Source organism: Toxotes jaculatrix, chromosome 2 (assembly GCF_017976425.1).
Source record: "Toxotes jaculatrix isolate fToxJac2 chromosome 2, fToxJac2.pri, whole genome shotgun sequence".
NCBI lineage: Eukaryota > Metazoa > Chordata > Actinopteri > Toxotidae > Toxotes > Toxotes jaculatrix.
The window spans coordinates 9,323,298-9,340,611 of NC_054395.1; the positions used below are offsets into that span (position 1 = coordinate 9,323,298).

A 17,314-nucleotide genomic window follows, 5' to 3' on the forward strand; every position below is an offset into this window, starting at 1 on the left:
TCAGCAGAGAGAGAGAAAGAATCCAGAATCAAATTTGATTTTCTTCTTCAAAAACATGCTTAGGTTGGAAACTTCAATCTCCTTGATTAACTGAATCCGCTGAGGTAAACAGGAAAGGGAAAAAAAACAAAACAAAACAGTATGACTTAAGAGCATCACATTTGTTTTTTCTCCAGAGAGAAAAAAAAACACAAATACAGCTCACTGAACCCTCTCCTGGCAAACCCTCAAAGAGCTTACAGGGTCCAATAAATCTCCATCGGTGCAGCTTGTCAGTGATAAGGTCAAGGTTATTAAAAGTGCTGAATATATCATGAATAAAACAACACCAGTGCACAGCATTCTAAATCTTATATACACCACTGAGTTCATAGATTTCTGGTGTGTTGCTGTTTTTTTGTTTTTTTTTTTGTAAATAGAGGGATTTTATCTTCTTATATGTATTCGAATTCCCAGGTTTCTCAGAGTGCTGTCCTACATTTCTACTCTAGGTGGCAGTAGTGGTTAGAATAATAAAAAGCCATCAGGGATAAAAACTACTGCAAAGAGGCTGCAGCTCTGGCTGGTTTTGTGCCGTTATCTGAGCTCTGAACTTCAGAATTAATTGAAGCATACGAAGCGGCTCTTTGTGATTCGTATTGGTAACTCTATCTCAATAATGGAAACAATGTTGTCTCTGCGGAGGAGGATTTAGCCCTGTGAGAGGTCGGGGAGGGGTTGTCTGGAGAGGAGGGGAGGATGAGGAGGTGAGAGGCGAGTGAACAGCACCAAAGTCGAAAAGCTTCGAGAGACTCACCTCTGGTCAGATGGGTTCTCCAGAGACTCAGGACTTAAGGGAGCAGGGGAGAAAGTCAACGGCATGCAGTATAAGCGCAAGAGGCCAGAAGGAAAGAAGGAAGGAGGGAAGGATGAGAGGGAGGGAGGGAGGGAGGGAAGGAGGATGTTGTGAGCACACTGGGTGACTCACAGAGGTCTACTTTAGACTTTGAGGTGCAAAAAGCATAACTTATCTGCCCTACTACAATATCGACCATGTCAAGAGTCGATAACAACTGTTGTGTGATCGTAGGAAGTGTGCAGCTTAGCCTTGATCACACCACAACCATAAAAGGAGGTTCTCAAGGGAACCACTTGGGTCAGGATGGATGATTAATGCGCCAAAATGCCCCGGGATCAAGCATTTTTTAAAAGTGAGCATCAAGATTTAGTACATTCATGGTCAGTGTCCACACCTGTACAAAGCCTACTTAAAGTCAGTGCCCAATTACTGAAGACGTCCTTTATATTTATGGCAGTGCAGCAGCAATTGCCTTCTGTCTGAAAGCGGTGAATGAGAAAAATTGGGAAATTGTCAAAAAATGGGGTCAACTACCGTATCAGTTGAGAGTCAAGGCCAGATATGATTTGTCACTGAAATAATGGGGCTTGAGCAAATCGACATGAGCTCTCAGATGCAGGCGGTGAGGTGAGGGAGGAGCGATCAAAGGCTGCTGTAAATAGTAACAGAAACATTAACCCAAGGTGAGCGTTTGACATTTTGGCCTCACCCAGCTCTTAATGGCCTCTCGAGAAATTTATTCATTTCCTTTACAAAAATCAAATCATGTTGAATTGATCGGCACACCTTCAGAGTGCTGCGCTAGGGCTGTGGTTTGCTTAGAGTCATGCTCGTTGTGGCCTTTAGTAAATGTGACATCCATTAAACTTTTGACAGTCTGGCTCCAAGGACTACTGTCCCCTCCTGCTAAGTGAGATTGATGCCCATGGCTACACACTGCGGAGAGATCTCAATTGGAGGTCTAATCTACAAAGGGAGACAAATCTGTGATTAACATGTCACTGCCTCTCTGTACGACCGACTCCGTAATTATTCACAATTACAGTTAGAGATCTGGCAAAAATGAAATGACAGAAGCCCTGGCATGGACTGGAACTCTGGGCTGTATCCAGTCAGCTTAATTTGAGCTGAATTCTGCTTTGTCGCTTTGTGGGATTTTTTTAAAAAGGGGTTACTTACCAAGCTAATGAGCAGGAAGAAAAACCCTTAATAACTAAGTTATGACCGAGGGCTTTCCCAAGCAGAAACTCCTCAGGCACCAGGAACTAGGTTAAGGGGTATTTACTATATCCTCCTCTTGCAGTTTTCAAGGGGTCTCATTCATTTCCCGCATAACAGATAATGCCATTCAGTGTAAAGTGCATGGCAATTCATTTTGTTTATGAACGAGTTACAACCATGCATAAAATATTGCACATTCTTGGTACAGCAATTCATTTTCTCTGGGGGGTGAGCACAATGCTTATCATGCACTCATTCATGCTTCCCTTAGCACTGGAAAAAAAAAAGAGAGGATCTAATGACACTGCAAAATGTCTTTCAAATAATAAAATCTGTCAAATTAAATTATGGATGTGCAGCTTGAATGTAAAATGTGACTTTAACAATAAAGATGATTTCTGTGTGGAAATTATGACAGGAAACTGAATGTACTTTAATCTCTTCAGTCGGGTTAACTATCAAAAATGGCTTCTTTGTTGCTGTTAGTTGGGCTTGATTCGAAGCTGTGGGCAAATGCCCTCTCAAAAAGTCTACTTACTCTGGGATCTCATTGGTCAGTTGGCTTGAGTGAAAAGGAAAGACAGTGAAGGACATTTATATGAGACAAGACATGTGTGGACAACGACTAGGGTGGTCAGACTGAAGGACAGGACCAAGCAAGTGGAACGCTGATCAGATCAGATCAGAGCAGAACAGGACAGAACAACAAAGATACACATAAAGACACACAAATATGCGACAAAATTCTCCAGCCAGTTGTTTCTGAGTGAGTGTTAGTTGTGTGTCTCCATAGGAGTGTGATGATCTGCAGGCTGTGGCCCAGTTTTCACACCTCCGAGTGTTTGTGTGAAGAGCTGTGCGACGAAGATATAGAGCCATATGCTCGATGTCTTTTCAGGTTCATCACATAAACATTTTTGTTTATGCCAACCTGGAGGCGCACTCTTACCAACCTTGTAGATGGATGGAAGAGTAAAAATGTCTCATCAGCTGCCTGAAGGGACAGGATTTCCTGTCTTTTTTTTGTTTTGTTTTGTTTTGTTTACACCCATTCCAGAGATCATTTTACACTTACGTCATCATCTCTTTCTCTTTACAGGGGCGTTAAAAATGGCAGGTTTTGTGGAGAACAGTCCTATACGCATTCAAAATCGGATAAAAAAGTTCAATCATGCACGTGTGCTTACTGTCCAGTGTCAATGTGAGCTAGGCAGTAGACCACAGAGTGAACTGAGCGTGCTCAGGGCAGAGTGCTAACCGTCTCACTAATTAGTAAAATCCTGTCAAAAGTGGAGCAGGACTGCCACAGACTGGGGGGGGGGGTGGGGGGGGGGGCTATTAGCCAAGTGCCTAGTTCACCCTGAAGCCCTAGCACTGATGATATCATCAACACTGCCATCACAGCTTACCAAGGGTGGAGATGGATAGACAAAGAGGTTATTTGGCTAATAGCTATTACAATGGAGATGTTTGATGAAGCTGAATAGACGAGGATGTTCCCCTTGTCCTCTTCCTTACCTCCTTGTAACAGCATTGTGGTACTCGATGAATGTCCGCCCATCGAAGGCGATGGCCTCGGCCTCTCCAGCAGACTTCTCGTAGATGGCTGCGAAGAAGGGGGCAGGGTTGGGGGGGGGCGGGGTGGATTGTATAGGGGATGAGATCACACCAATCAATAAGACGGAGGGTTCAGTTATTAGAGCTGAAGGCAATGGAGTGTGAGCAAATGGGGCAAGGGGAGTGTCGGTGCGTTTGTAGTTTTAATTAACATGAAAGGGACAGCCGGCCACACGCACAAGGTTAATGGAGAAGGCAGTGACTGAGTATGTGAGACAGATCGGGCCAGAGTGAGTATGTGTCTGGCAGAGTGACATGAAGATGATGAAAGGGATGTGCAACTCTTGAAAAGAGCGTTTCATGAATATTCAGCGAAGTCATTTCATCATTTTCTTAACTGCCGCTTTAGTTTGAAATCAATACATAATAACCCTAACATAAAAGAGATTAGCATGTCGAACATCAACATTATTACCTTTCCTAGACACACATAATAGAAACAAAGGCCTTATAAGCCCAGAAAAAATTAGGCTAGCAGTTCGCCATCCACTGAAGCAAGCCAAGAACAAGCTGTGTTACATAAAGCATCACTGATTTCAGTCCCACTCATGCTACGCTTTAAAAGCAGCCAAAATGCTGCCAGGTATCCTTTTAGAGTAAAACCAAATAATGCTGGATGAGGAACTAGAACAATGTGTACAGTTACAATGATTGATTGCAATTGCACACAGCCATTGTAAGTTGATCTCAAGCCGGCAAGTATTGTTAGCCACTGGCTTACACAAAGACCAATCACACTGATCCTTACAAATATAAAAAAAAAAGGGTAAAAAAAATGTGTTTGAGCACCAAGATCTTATGTGGCTCACTGACTCATAGCAGGAAGTAGGATAAAGACAAATATGTGAGGATGGACAGTGAGGATGACAGCGATACTCACTGTTCTGACAGTGTGCCCCTGAGAAACCACTGAGACAAACACACTCGTAGGTGTCCAGCTGGGGGCTGCAGCGCCCGCCGTTGTGGCAAGGCTCCTGAGAACAGGGGTGATCCTGGAACATGGCTACGTTGCTGGAGCGGAGGGCGTTCTCCTCTCTGAGGATGGGTGTACCCATCAGAATGATCTGGGAGCAGAAAACACATGGTTAAGAGGCCTCCAGTGATTTTGCACATACACTGAAGTTTAGCTTAATAGTCATGTTTAGTGCCACTCAGCCTGTGAAAACAGCTGCATAATGTCTTCTGTGGCTCTGGATGAGTTTTATCAAGTCTGAGAAAAATATCCCAGATGATATCATGAGGTGTTAAATCAGCTTGGGCTTGGAGACCACACTCTCACACACAGAAATCCTGCATTAAGGCACCGAGTTTGAAAAGAAAAAAAAAAGGGCATTTACCAGGCAGTGAGGGTCTCACAAAATTGGACTGTGTGGGTGTGGTTTGATCAGATTTAATAGTTGCCTGGCAACAAACAACCCCGCAGCTGTCACTGGATTTTGATTCAAACGCTGCTAAATCCCGATTCGTGCAACATCAGCTGTTTCCTGCTGAGCCCTGTCCACTTCAAACCAGTGCAAGGACAAAAACAGAAATCTGTCATGAGAAAGAACCGGTCAAACTCTGGCCTTCGTGTAGGTGTGTTCATTCATAGTAAGATGTCAATTGAGCGAATATATACTCCATACTCCAATATGGATGGTGGTAACATTATGATTGTAGGTCAGACGTAAAGTTCCTAGAAGATCAATTAGAATCTCTAGTTTTAAAATACAGGCCAGATTTTCCTACATTGTGGACAAGTTTGCCTGTAAACCAAATAGTTTAGTCAGTATATCAGTATAATCTCATAAATCACTTATAAATCCCATTTTCAAAGACCTGTGTTTGTGTAATTCTCTTTAATTGTTTTTGACTTTTCTTTGGAGGGTTACCTTTAAGATTGTTGTCTTGCTTTTACAGCTCTCTTACCTACGTTTTATTGCTTTTGTTGTCAAATTTATCTAATTAAATTTTTCTCTCCTTAACAAATCACTTGAAGATTATCATTTGTTGCCAACTCTTGGTTGTTGTCCAAGGGAAAGCATCCAGTTATGGGGCTTTGTGTTTTCTGCTGGGTGATCGCCTAATTATCACAACACACGAACAAATAACTTTGTACGGTGATGCTGCAGATTCAGTTTAACATGTTCCTTCTCTGAACATGAATGTCACACTGTCACCACACAAGAAAATGCCTCAGAAATTAGGTGTTGATACAACACACGTGTAAAACAGTACATCAAACTGACAAAACATACCGGCTTCCACATAATTAACTATTCCCTACAGGCCAAGTAAGACAAATGCCACATTTAGCTTTTGATTTGTTTGAAACTGTCAAGGGAAAGTTTGCAGAAGAGAACTAATGACAAGTTTGTGCAAACAGAAACATCCTGCCTTTGTTCTACTGGGTTATTTTTGGCACTCAGAGATGAGCTTTTTTCTGGAAAGTGGAGAAAAAAAACTGGAGGCCTGTCAGGGAAAGATCTGAGAATAGTGAAATGGAGGGACTTCAAAATGTGCATTCTATTATTAGTGCATGCTAATCCAAATGAGCAGAGCCACTGCCCGTCACAGTGCGAGCTTATAATGGAAAATTACTAATGTGGGGGTCTGTAGTGTGACAGCTGGACAGCTAATAACTTATCGCTTGACTTTGCTACTGTATGTCTGAGGGACCAAGGGCCCCGAGTCATGAAAACAACGTACTGTATTTACATTAGCAGAATTCATAAGCAGAGCAAATGACACAGTACTCAATCAAGAAACAGAGGCTTGTAAACATTTACCTTCTGGATTGTTCCCTTGAAACCATCCGTGAGCGCAGCGACTCTCGCTAGTCGGCTGTAATCAGGGGCTCCACCAACGAAAAGAGACTCTTTCAGGTTAAGATCTACGTGCAGATTCTGATGAGACAGAACACAAAGAGTTTTCAGATGCTAAGCATGAGCTGTGCAATCTTGAAAAAAGCTCCACATGCTGTGTATCTTTAAAAATGCCCAATTTAATCTTTTCCATGCCACAGCTGCAAGTCTCTCTAAGGGGCTTTCAATTCAGCACGTAATGGTTAATGGTTTTACTTTAGTGAGTGGAGTTATCTGTTTGTATCCAGGGAGCCTGAAATACGTTGCATCCTTTTAGTCGAGATATAAAGACTGAGATTGATATACAACACTTGCAGACATGTCACAGTCATATGGATGGTCACATTAAAAAAAAAGGATTTATCCATATTGTAGCCATAAGGCGCTCTAACTGCACTTCCTTGACTTCCTTCGATGTCAATACACTTGATACAATATAACATAATTGATTCTGTGTTTCTCAGAGAGAGTGGTCAATTATCCTCTATCTGTGAGGCATAAAAAGAGACTACAAAGGGAAATCTGGAGCAGGCTGGACTTGAGATATGGATGGCTCTTTACAGACATTTCTAATGAACGGCTGATTATAAGCACCGACCTTTCAAACAGTTGAGCGTGGAGACACATTAATTGCGATTCATTTGCGTGGCAGGCGGCTATGAAATTCGATTCTTTCCACCAAACCTTTGGACAATTGCTTTGCATTAGCAAGGTGCTGCTCCCTTCTTTTGCGTGGAAGAGTCGGCCCACTTCAGAAGGAAGGAATTAATGATCTTTATTTTATGTAGGGCAGTAATTGCCAGAGGGGTAAAGTGGAGTTAATTGCTGGAAAAATGATGGAAGGGGCCAAATAAACAGGCTTTGTGCAGGCAGGCTGGCACCGGCTCGGCTTTTATTTAGGATGGGATTTGGAGTGCAGGAGGCAGCGGCGCTTGGCTGAAGCCCGGGGCTGTGCCACTGCACCTTGAACCGCTTCCAACAGAGACAGGGTGGGAACCTTGGCCAAAGCCGCTGGACCCAGCTGTGGTTGGTGCCTCTAGGCTTAGCCAAGAGTTGTCACCAACTGCAGGGCAGAGTTGGAAACCACAGGCTCGTAGACCTTACTGCTCTGCAACAACCCCATAGTTAAAACTTACGGATGCATAGTGAACTTTTTGATCTTGTTTGGGATGTTATACCTTTATTGTGTGGTACTCCAGAATCTGAGCACCCTCTACCTATGCAATGTTACTTTTCTATGAGTCTAAAGTGAGATTCCATGCAATGAAATGGTGCATCATGTTCTGATGTATCTCAAACAGGTAATATAATCTGCACCTGGTGAAAGAAGACAGCTGGTTCCATGGAGTGATTCTTGCTCAGTGATGTTCAGTGAGTGTTGTTTGTGTTATGGACGAGTGAGTGGGTGAAAGAGTGAGCGACTTTATGATATTATGGAGAATCATTCCTGTTTGCAAAAGAAGTGAGAGCAGATGACAAAAGAACAGCCCAGCTTGGCTTGGCACCTCACCGTCTCCTACGGTGTATTTCCTCCCCTTCGCTCGCCTCCCGTCTTCGCTCTCACTTTTCGACAGCCACGCGGCACTGGCGTGATATCTCCGCCTACACCAGACTAATGAAGACGTTTCTTTGTTGCTAAAAACAATGGCCGTCACAAAGATGGCTGCCTTTTTTCCTTCTTCCCTCCCACCTTCCCACCCCCTTCCACCCCCACAGCAGATGGACTGAGGTGAAAGCCAAACCGTGTTCTTTAAGAGCATCTCTACTTCAGTGCTGTGTGTGTGTGTGTGTGTGTATGGGCTTATGAAATGGCAAAGTTTTCTACAGAACTGGCACCTTTAAAGCTGCCCACCGCTCTGCAGAAGTACCTTTTTTTTTTTTTTTGTATGGAGAGATGGGGGTGAGAGGACACAGTGAACGACTCAAATGAAACATGGGCTAAGGTGTGACTGGGACTTGTCTCATTACCTTGCGTGATTTCTTATATCCAGACAGCACATCATAGAGAAGGAAAGAAAATAGGGAGGAAGAGAGTTATTAGGGGAAGACTAGTAAGTGTCTGTGCACAGAAAGGCATGCTGAGCTCAGCTGGTGAGTGCAAAAGCCAAAAACAGACACACATACATATATATCCTCTTGTACACATACATACACACCATGCACATCTGTGAGGGCATTAAACATAGCTGCAGTGTAGCACAGACAAGTGAGATAAGTGCATTAAGTAACAATACAACAAATAAAGAAAAGAAGAAGAACCCACTTTCCTTGTGTTTCACATGCATCTTGTGTGTGTTATCTACTGTACGCGTACAAGCACAAAGCTGTGCAGGTGTGTGTTCACATTTAAGACAATGAATGCAAATAAGACACCAAGTCTAAGAAGGCCAAGCATGATGCAGCAGATGGTGCCATTACGAAAAGATCTTCAAACTTCATGGATGAGAGACTGTGAATTGTGCCACTTAACCCGACTTCATTTACACACTGCTGCCATTCAATGAGAGAATTTTATTTCCCCTATACATACCTACAGTATGTGCCTTTGAAAGAATGTACTTCATCATACTGGCAGCCTGAGCCATCTTTGATATGATGAACACTCCCAGCATGCTTTATATATCCATAACGCGCGTGTGTGTGACCACCTTTGATATGATATGGGCTTCTCTGAGCAAAGCGTACTGTAACTCCCTCCTAGTTCTTAAAGCAGGAGTGGGAGAGAATTAGCTGAGAGGCACACTCGATGGGGTCTCTGCATTGAGCTCCATAAGTAGTCTCAGCTCATCCCATGCACCCCCCCGCCCCTCCACCCGCATGCATCCATCCATCCATCCTTGCTTTCGCCCTGCTCTTCTCTTTTAATAAGATTTTCTGCTTGTGTTGCTGGAGTAAAACACAATTACCATACGGACGATGGGAGGCAGTGGGGGAAGGACAGAGCAGTGAGAGAGAGAAAAAAGCAGAGGAGCATTGCGTCTTAGAGGAAGACGATGGAGTTGACAGAGTGCATGTTCATAATCACAAATTACGCTGTTTAATATAATTGGATGACTTACAGGCTTATCAAACTATTAGATCGCCTTCATTTGGAAGCATGTACCTGCTTTATTGGTCTAGACGCAGGGCTGAAGAGTTTCATTACGCTATTCCTGCTGCTGCAATCTCCTTTATCTGCCTCTGCCTCCCCAGACACCACCCCAACGGCTGAATTTATAAAATTGACTGTATACCATCAGTAATGGCTACTTTTGCTTTCTGTATCCAACACCAAGTTTTATCTCTAGTATGTCAGCAAGCTGAAAGGCTGAGAGTTTATTTTTCATTTTGTAAAGTGGATTTACAGGACTTCCAAAATTAAGACAGCTCGTCAAACTGGCCCTCTACATCTGGAGCTCTCCCTCTTACCTTGATGGATGTCGGGAGATAGTGGCCTGTTTTCAGCAAATCAAGCCAGCGAAACCGTAAGCTGTGAAACGGCGTGGAAAACCTCAAAAAAGGCGGAAAGTTTTCGGACTCAACTGTGCCTGAAGCGGCAAGTTGAACCGCTTTAACTGGGACAAAAAGGAGCACTAAAGCCTGAGGTCATGGCGATGACGTGGTAAGAGCACGCAGATGATCAAACAAATACAGTACATACAACACAAGCAAAGCTAAGCACTGCATAGGCCCATCAGTCCTGCATACCAAAAAGGCAAGATAGCCATTTGCCTGCGCTTGTTAGCTCGCTCCTTCTTACCGGTGCCTCTCCACGGACAGGGTCCTTCTTGTTCACCATGATCTCTCCTTTGCGGTTGGAGCGTTCGAGGTTGATGGTGTTCCACACATTCAGCTGGATTGCTTCTTTACTCCTGCATCACACACACAGACATTCATGTGAGGCATAATTTAAGAAACAAAGACTCTGAGCTATATGTTGTATGTAGAGTAAAACTGAACTGAAACTGTAAAAAATGTATGTTTTATATCCATAGTTGTCCTTTAGACGTGCTGACCTGATGGTAGCAGGTCCCTTGCCCAAGTCATAGCGGAACTCCAGGATCCCATTATTGAGGGACAGAGAGATGAAGTCTCCTTTTCCGTCAGATTTTTGGCCGTTGTAGAAGATCAAACCGTTGGAGTCGTTGGCCATGAGAACCACTGTCATGCTGAGCTTTTGACTGCAGTCATAGCAAAAGCAAAGTCAGTACACACACAGAGGAGTCAGAGAGTTAGAGATACACTGCTATACATACCCACGATGGAACAAAGGTTGCTTGTTTACCTGCTTTTGGTGCATGATACTCTTTCTTTATGGAAATTGGGTAGAGATACTATATATTCTACATACTAAGACCTAGATAACGGGTTATTTGTGTAACCCTCATTGTCAATTCAGTTCAGGCTTAAAGAAGGAGCGCTGCCTTGGGCACAGAACAAGCTTTATGAAAACTACATGATATCCAGTGTTCAGCAATACATACTGCACAAGGCTTGGCTGTGTGAGTTTCACGCGGAGACATGGGACTTACCGCAGATCGTGCCCGTAGAGATGGAGCCCCTTCAGCTCCAGGTAAGAGTCTCCGTTGAACAGAGGCATGTAAGCCCCTCTCCGCTCAGCCACTGAAAAAACAAAGAGAGTATATTCATCCTCAGGTCCCTGTTTTTGTTGCTGACAGAATTGAAATTCAGGGATAGTCAGTTAAGGGACCCGTCAGCATTATGGAAAGAGATGAATTTATGTTTTCATAGCCTTTGGGATTAAGACCTTCTCTTGACAGATATTCAACAAAAAAAAAAATTTCAAAAACCCTTATGCCAGACTGATTACACAGCCCGCCACAGTATAACAAAGAAGCTTTGGAGACATGTAGAGTTTAACACCACAGCCGGGACCCATGAAATAATGCAGCCATTGTATTTGGGCAGGCTTTTTTACAAATTCATGTCTTTGTAACGGGTCTACGTCTGGTTGTCCCGTTTCTGGCTGTCTGGAGTAATTAGGACAGGCACTGTGCCATCCTTCTAACAAGTGGCTTGACATTAAAAATCATTCAAGTGTCACCCCGGGGGTATGTGTTTATGGTGTTGTTTGCAAAAAACTATCATCATTCAGAGGCATGTGCGATATTAGACGCTTGTGCACAAACATACACACACACACAAAGTAACACACATACCTATGCAGCCGGCAAAGAAAGCTTTTATTTGTAATTGGCTGGGATTAGCTGAGTCGAGTCAGGATGGAGAAGGCAGACGGAGATGAGAAAGCTAATTAGCTATTGTGCAGAAGACTGCTAATGATGATGGCGCGCAACATGGAGGAGAGGGAAAAATAGTCTCGCACGCACAACAAGGAACCGTGCACCAAACTATTGGAGTAACAGAGCTGCTCAGAAAGGGGTTTTCTCTGTTTCACCCTGTGCTCACCAGAGGTCCATGCAGTGGAAAGAGCTGAGTGATCAGGAAAACCCACATGACGTATGAGGGAGCCGATCACGGTGAAATGATGAACTTTTCAGGGTCGTGCGCAAACAAGAAAGAATAAAAGTCTCAAAATATTTAGAGACTTGTTGCATTTATTACTGAGGTCGATGGCAAGCCCTGAAGCAATGTTTGAGCAATGTCACCTAATTAGTACCTGCTATAAACCCGATTAAAACAACATGAAAATAAGGGAAGACAATAACAAAGCAACTGAAATGGACAATTTGCCAGTTGAAAAATTTGTAGCTGCAATCAAAGTTCCTGGTCCTGCCCACAATCAATTAGCTCTTCAACAGAGCTGCTTGAAATGGGAATCAGACACGCACACACATACACACACACACACAAACATTTGTTGGTCCCTGGCTTAATGTGGCTTCGGCACGGAATGTAAAACATTGTTGAAATTCAAACTCTCCCCTGCAGTTGGTTTTTCAAGGACCGTCTGAGTCCAAGTGATCCTGCTTTCATCACTGAATTGTAATGATTTACACTATCACAGCGTAAAAGCTGTGAGGAAAGTAGGCCATTCAATACTACTGGAGCACCATTGAGAAAAGTCCTTGATGGTGAATATTACAGCAGTGAGCTGCACGGACGAACCCTGGTGGAATTGAAATGGAAACCACAGTTCAGCTGAACGCATGCACACACTCGGGTACACACACTTTATATTTCCACTAATTCACCTTCAGGCTTCTGATGAGTGGGCCTCTAAGCTACCTGTCTTTTTAACTGGTCTCAGTGCAGCCCTCAGAGGCTACGTCCGCCTGGCTGCCGCCTTATCTCTGAGCTCCTGTCTGGGGCTGACACTCTGGCTGACTGACGCTCCCATTAATCACCACAGGCAGGGAGGACTGATGCGATTAGTCATCTCATTGATTCCTGTGAAAAAATAGCCTTTTGGAATGGGAGATGCTCTCGCTCATACTGCATTGATTTTGGTTCACCTCTATTTACTTTAATCACCTGCTAACTGGGACTATGGGCTATTCCCATATGTTTTTTCGAAATTCCCAGGAGCAAAAGGGTGCATGTTCCTCTTTCGTTAGGAATGTGTATAATAGTATATTCTCTTTCATTCACAGTTGCTAGCAGTCAACTTCTGCAAACACTCATGACAGCATCTACAAAGGCAGGGAGGGAAGAAACACGGGTAGACTTCAGAATGTGACACTACCAAAAGTGCTAATGATGAACTTCAAACGCAGCTGAGCTGTGCTCTGGTCTTTTCCCCAGCCGCGGCCTGGTTCTGCCATGTTTGTACCCAAGTAGCAACAAACATGTCTGAACACAACACCTGTGGGCGGATGGGATGGTGAAGGAAGGCTGCAACCTCGCTGCCGCTTACCCACTAACAAGCAGAGCTGAGTCGATGTGGAGAATGGCCCGATGGGGCCAATCATCTGCCTCAGTTCTGCATGCAGCCCACCAACTCACCAATCCCCTCCCACCCTGAAGGCGCAATCCCCCCCCCCCCCCCCCCCCACCCTCGTCTTTCTGCATTTGATCTCCCTTTTCGATTCATGATGGATGGAAATGTCACAGAGCAAAAAGAAAAGGGGTGGAAAAGAGGCTAAAAGGAGGAAGGTGGTACTCCAGCTGACTCTAGACCAAAACACTGGTGCTGCTTGATAAGCACCAGAGAGAGCAACAAAAGCATGAAGTGACAGGGAGTTACACCAGGATGCACAGTCTTTCGATTACCTTTTTCGCAGTGCCTTCCTTCACGTCCCATGGGACACTCGCATTTGTAACCTCCCTCGGGCAGCACCTGGCACTGGGAGGATGGATGGCACCTATTGGGCTCGCATGGGTCATGGACGTCAGCGCAAGTTGGACCTGGACGCACACCACACAGACACAAACAAACTTATCATGACAAAAATAAAAAACACTACTTAAAACAACCGCCGACGTTTTGAGCCACTTTCTCTCTCATTCCATCTGAGAGAATGTGGGTGGGGGTGAGGGGGGGCAAAAAAAGGGGGAGCGAAGCGGGGTTTGAGGATTTCCTCTGTAATAGAGGTCATTTTCTAATAGGATTTGAAAATATTACACATCCAGATTAAACAGTGGAGAGCCTCCCTGCCATGCGGCCATGTTTCTGGGCCAACACCAACTGTGGGAAAGGCTCACGAGCGTCTGGTGGATGATGGTTTTGCCCTCTGCCACAGCCCATCTGAATTCACCCGTCATTACTTTAGCAGTCAGGGCCTGTGGTGAGGAGAGCACTTTAATGAAGCCCATCCCCGCTGAGCTCACAGGGATCCCCCGTTTTTTTTTTTTTTCCACTTTCACTTCTTCCCTACCACAGCTCTTTTTTCCTATCACTTCCTCCTATCCCATCTTTTTAACTCTGATGCTCTCTCACCTCCCTCATTCATCCGGCTGTCCTGACATGTCTTCCCGCTAACTGCAGCTCTCTCCACCCATTTATTCTCTCTTCCCTCTTTCTGTGATCTGTCCCTCCCTTCGAGACCGGCAGTCTTGGCCACTTTCTAAATTGACATGATGACAAAATTAACTTGAATGTGAGTCCGCAGGCAACGGTCCAAATCTCATTATCACCATTCATTTTACGCCATGTTGCCAACACAACTTTGATCACAGCAATGCTTCTTAATAGCAGAGGGTTATCTTTACTTTTTCTCGGGCTTCTCAATAACAACAAAACATAAAAGTGCCACCTATGTGAAAGGTAATAATAATGTAATGTGACAGTTTATTGATTCACATTTTAACTTCAAGGAAAATTGCTCTTCTAGGGAAACCGTTTTCCCTAACCACTGAGATGCCCCCATGTGAGTATAAAATCCTTTACTATTCAAGCATAAAAGTTAACTCTGACAATTAATTTGGTTCTGGTGTGAAACTTTCTGCAGGAGGCTGCCGTACAACCAGTGAGGGGCACGCTTGGCTAGGCCCTGATGGTGTCTGGTCTCAACTATTTTCTCTCAGAGTTGCTTGTTAGTTGGCATCTGCTGGAGGGAGAAAAAGAGGAGGAAGGGATGTGGAAGAAGAGACAGGCCAAAGGCCAATCACTGAGCATTTGGTGGAAGTTTCAGTGTTTTCCGAACTGCTTCAACATTTAATTTCTCATTTCTGCATTGGACACCCAGATATGATGGTGTTGTTGTTTACAAAATGTCTCCCAGCGCTCCTGCTGGGGGCATGAGTTCCACTGTAAAATTAGGCTGTCAAGCTTACTTAGGATTTGTGAGTAAGTCATGATCATAGTGAATCCCTGAAGAGAAGGCAAAGCAAAGATACAAACATAATTTCAACGACAAGGTGTTAGAAAAGTCTGAAAATTGCATATGAATAACACATTTTTTCTCCTTATTTTCCGTGAACACACACTGGAATAAACTTCTCAGAATTCCATGCCTGTGAATAAATCCTAGTATGACATTAGGAAAACTACTGAACTATACCACCGCTGTATTGAAGCTTCCTTTTCTTGGCACCTTACCCCAGAATCCCTTGCTGCACTTGCAGTGGAACATCTCGGCCTCCTTGACCTGGCATGCAGCGCCGTTCTTACAGGGATTTGGCTGGCAGGGGTTGTTGCCACATTCACCCAAGCCACTGCCATACAGACTGTCGCCGCTATCCTCTTGCAAGTTGAGCACTCGGTTGTTGACATCCAGCAAACGGATGCAGCCCACCAGACCTGTGGCCACTCCTGTCCTTTCCCTCACACTAACGATAAAAAAGGAAAGAGTCAGAATGTAATGTGTTTTTTTTTTTTTTTTTTTTTCATTTCATCACACTGAATTAGCCTCACGCAACAACATGCTTCAACATATTACAGTCATGGATGATGCTGAAGAAGAATTTGAATCATATTCAGTTCCTGTTCGGTTGTTGAATGATGTGTAAATGTAGATAAGGGGTCTTACTCCTGCTTGATGTCCTCGGACACTCCTCCAATGAAGAGGTGGGTGTCCAGGTTAAGGCCATCTGTGCCGCGTGGACTCTCGCCCTCGATGTGCGGCTCGTTGTCCACGCTGAGCATGGCGTTTCGCCGATTGCGAGTCACCACCAGCTGATGCCAGCGACCCTGGCTGATTTGCACTTTGCTGAGCACTGTTCCTGTGCCAGACCCCGTGTTGAACCTGAGAAGATGGGACACAAAACATGTCGGATCCTAATTCAGTCACTTTATACCTGTGTACTTGAGGAGGTTATTCAACAAGACAGGGAGGGGACGAGAAGACGAAGGTACAAGACGTCTCATTTGGGACTCCAAACTACGTGACTGGAATGAGGCAGTTAGTCACTTAAAAAATGTCTTTCACGCCCCCTTTTTAATTCAACCTTTTATCTAATGGGATTTGTTGAGAAAAAGGCCATATCATCACAGAAAAGAGCTGCTGTGTATGTGCACCCACACATATGGTAGCATTAGCACAACCTGAGAGCAATTATCTGCCACAAATAATTAGTTCTTCTCCCCACGTCTTGGATTTGCAGAGCTGTGGGTGGTAATCTCACAGCTGTATTTCTGGAATTGAGGCAGAGCACCATTTGAAAGCACAAGTGACTAATGATCTCCTTTAGTTTGCTATTGATTTTACTCTAACGTGGCCAGGTTGGGAGGAATTGAGAGGGCTTCGAGGGGTCAGGGTGAAACAAGAAATCCAAAATAACAGGTCCAAAACAGACTCAGTGCAGAATCTCTAATTAGTCCACTCACATTTCTTCTGAAGATACCGTCTTTACCGGACTGATTTTTATTCATACAATTCTGCCGTCAGGAAAGAGATGAATACTTAATGTTTCTGCAGGTGTCTGGCAGGAAAATTGTCTAATTTCAACAGATTCAACAGATGAAACTTTTGGTTGCTGTTGGCTTGAATCCAAAAATGATAGTCCTTTAAAAAAAAAAACATTTTGTTGAAATCCTACTACACTTCTTCAATGGGCATGACATCAATTTGACATGTCAGCATCAATTTACAGGAGTGATACTCAGCCTCTTTTTGAATCTACAAATCTTTAACAGGAAGCCTGAGTCACTAACTGCAGCCATGGCCAATTAAAGATGTGGGTGTTTATCAGCCAGGGAGGGTCTAACAAAAGACCTTATCGAGTTGCATTATGGAAAGAGTCCAGTGTGTCTGGAGTTTGACCCACACAAATCAGGATATCTCAGCCTTCGCTGCATTGATTTTGCCCAAACTTTTAAATACCCCAAACAAATTCAAACTCTGTTCAAACAGCAATATTCATTATACACAACGGACACATCGGACAGAAAATCAATCCAACAGTCACAGAAACTGTCAACCATGTGGGAGATATAGATAAAACCTTATATTAA

General features: G+C 44.0%; 1 protein-coding gene across 2 annotated transcripts in view; it reads right to left on the minus strand.

The window, feature by feature from the left end:
* Positions 1-17,314, minus strand: part of agrn (agrin) — a 239,676-nt gene that overhangs the window by 7,261 nt on the left and 215,101 nt on the right. For both annotated transcript variants that reach the window (XM_041049152.1, XM_041049160.1), the window contains 9 exons: positions 15,891-16,106; positions 15,461-15,690; positions 13,693-13,827; positions 11,031-11,121; positions 10,515-10,679; positions 10,259-10,370; positions 6,445-6,561; positions 4,557-4,740; positions 3,578-3,665 (listed from right to left, as the gene is read on the minus strand). In XM_041049152.1, coding sequence (XP_040905086.1) covers positions 3,578-3,665; positions 4,557-4,740; positions 6,445-6,561; positions 10,259-10,370; positions 10,515-10,679; positions 11,031-11,121; positions 13,693-13,827; positions 15,461-15,690; positions 15,891-16,106 — 1,338 coding nt within the window. The remainder of the gene's footprint in view (positions 1-3,577; positions 3,666-4,556; positions 4,741-6,444; positions 6,562-10,258; positions 10,371-10,514; positions 10,680-11,030; positions 11,122-13,692; positions 13,828-15,460; positions 15,691-15,890; positions 16,107-17,314) is intronic.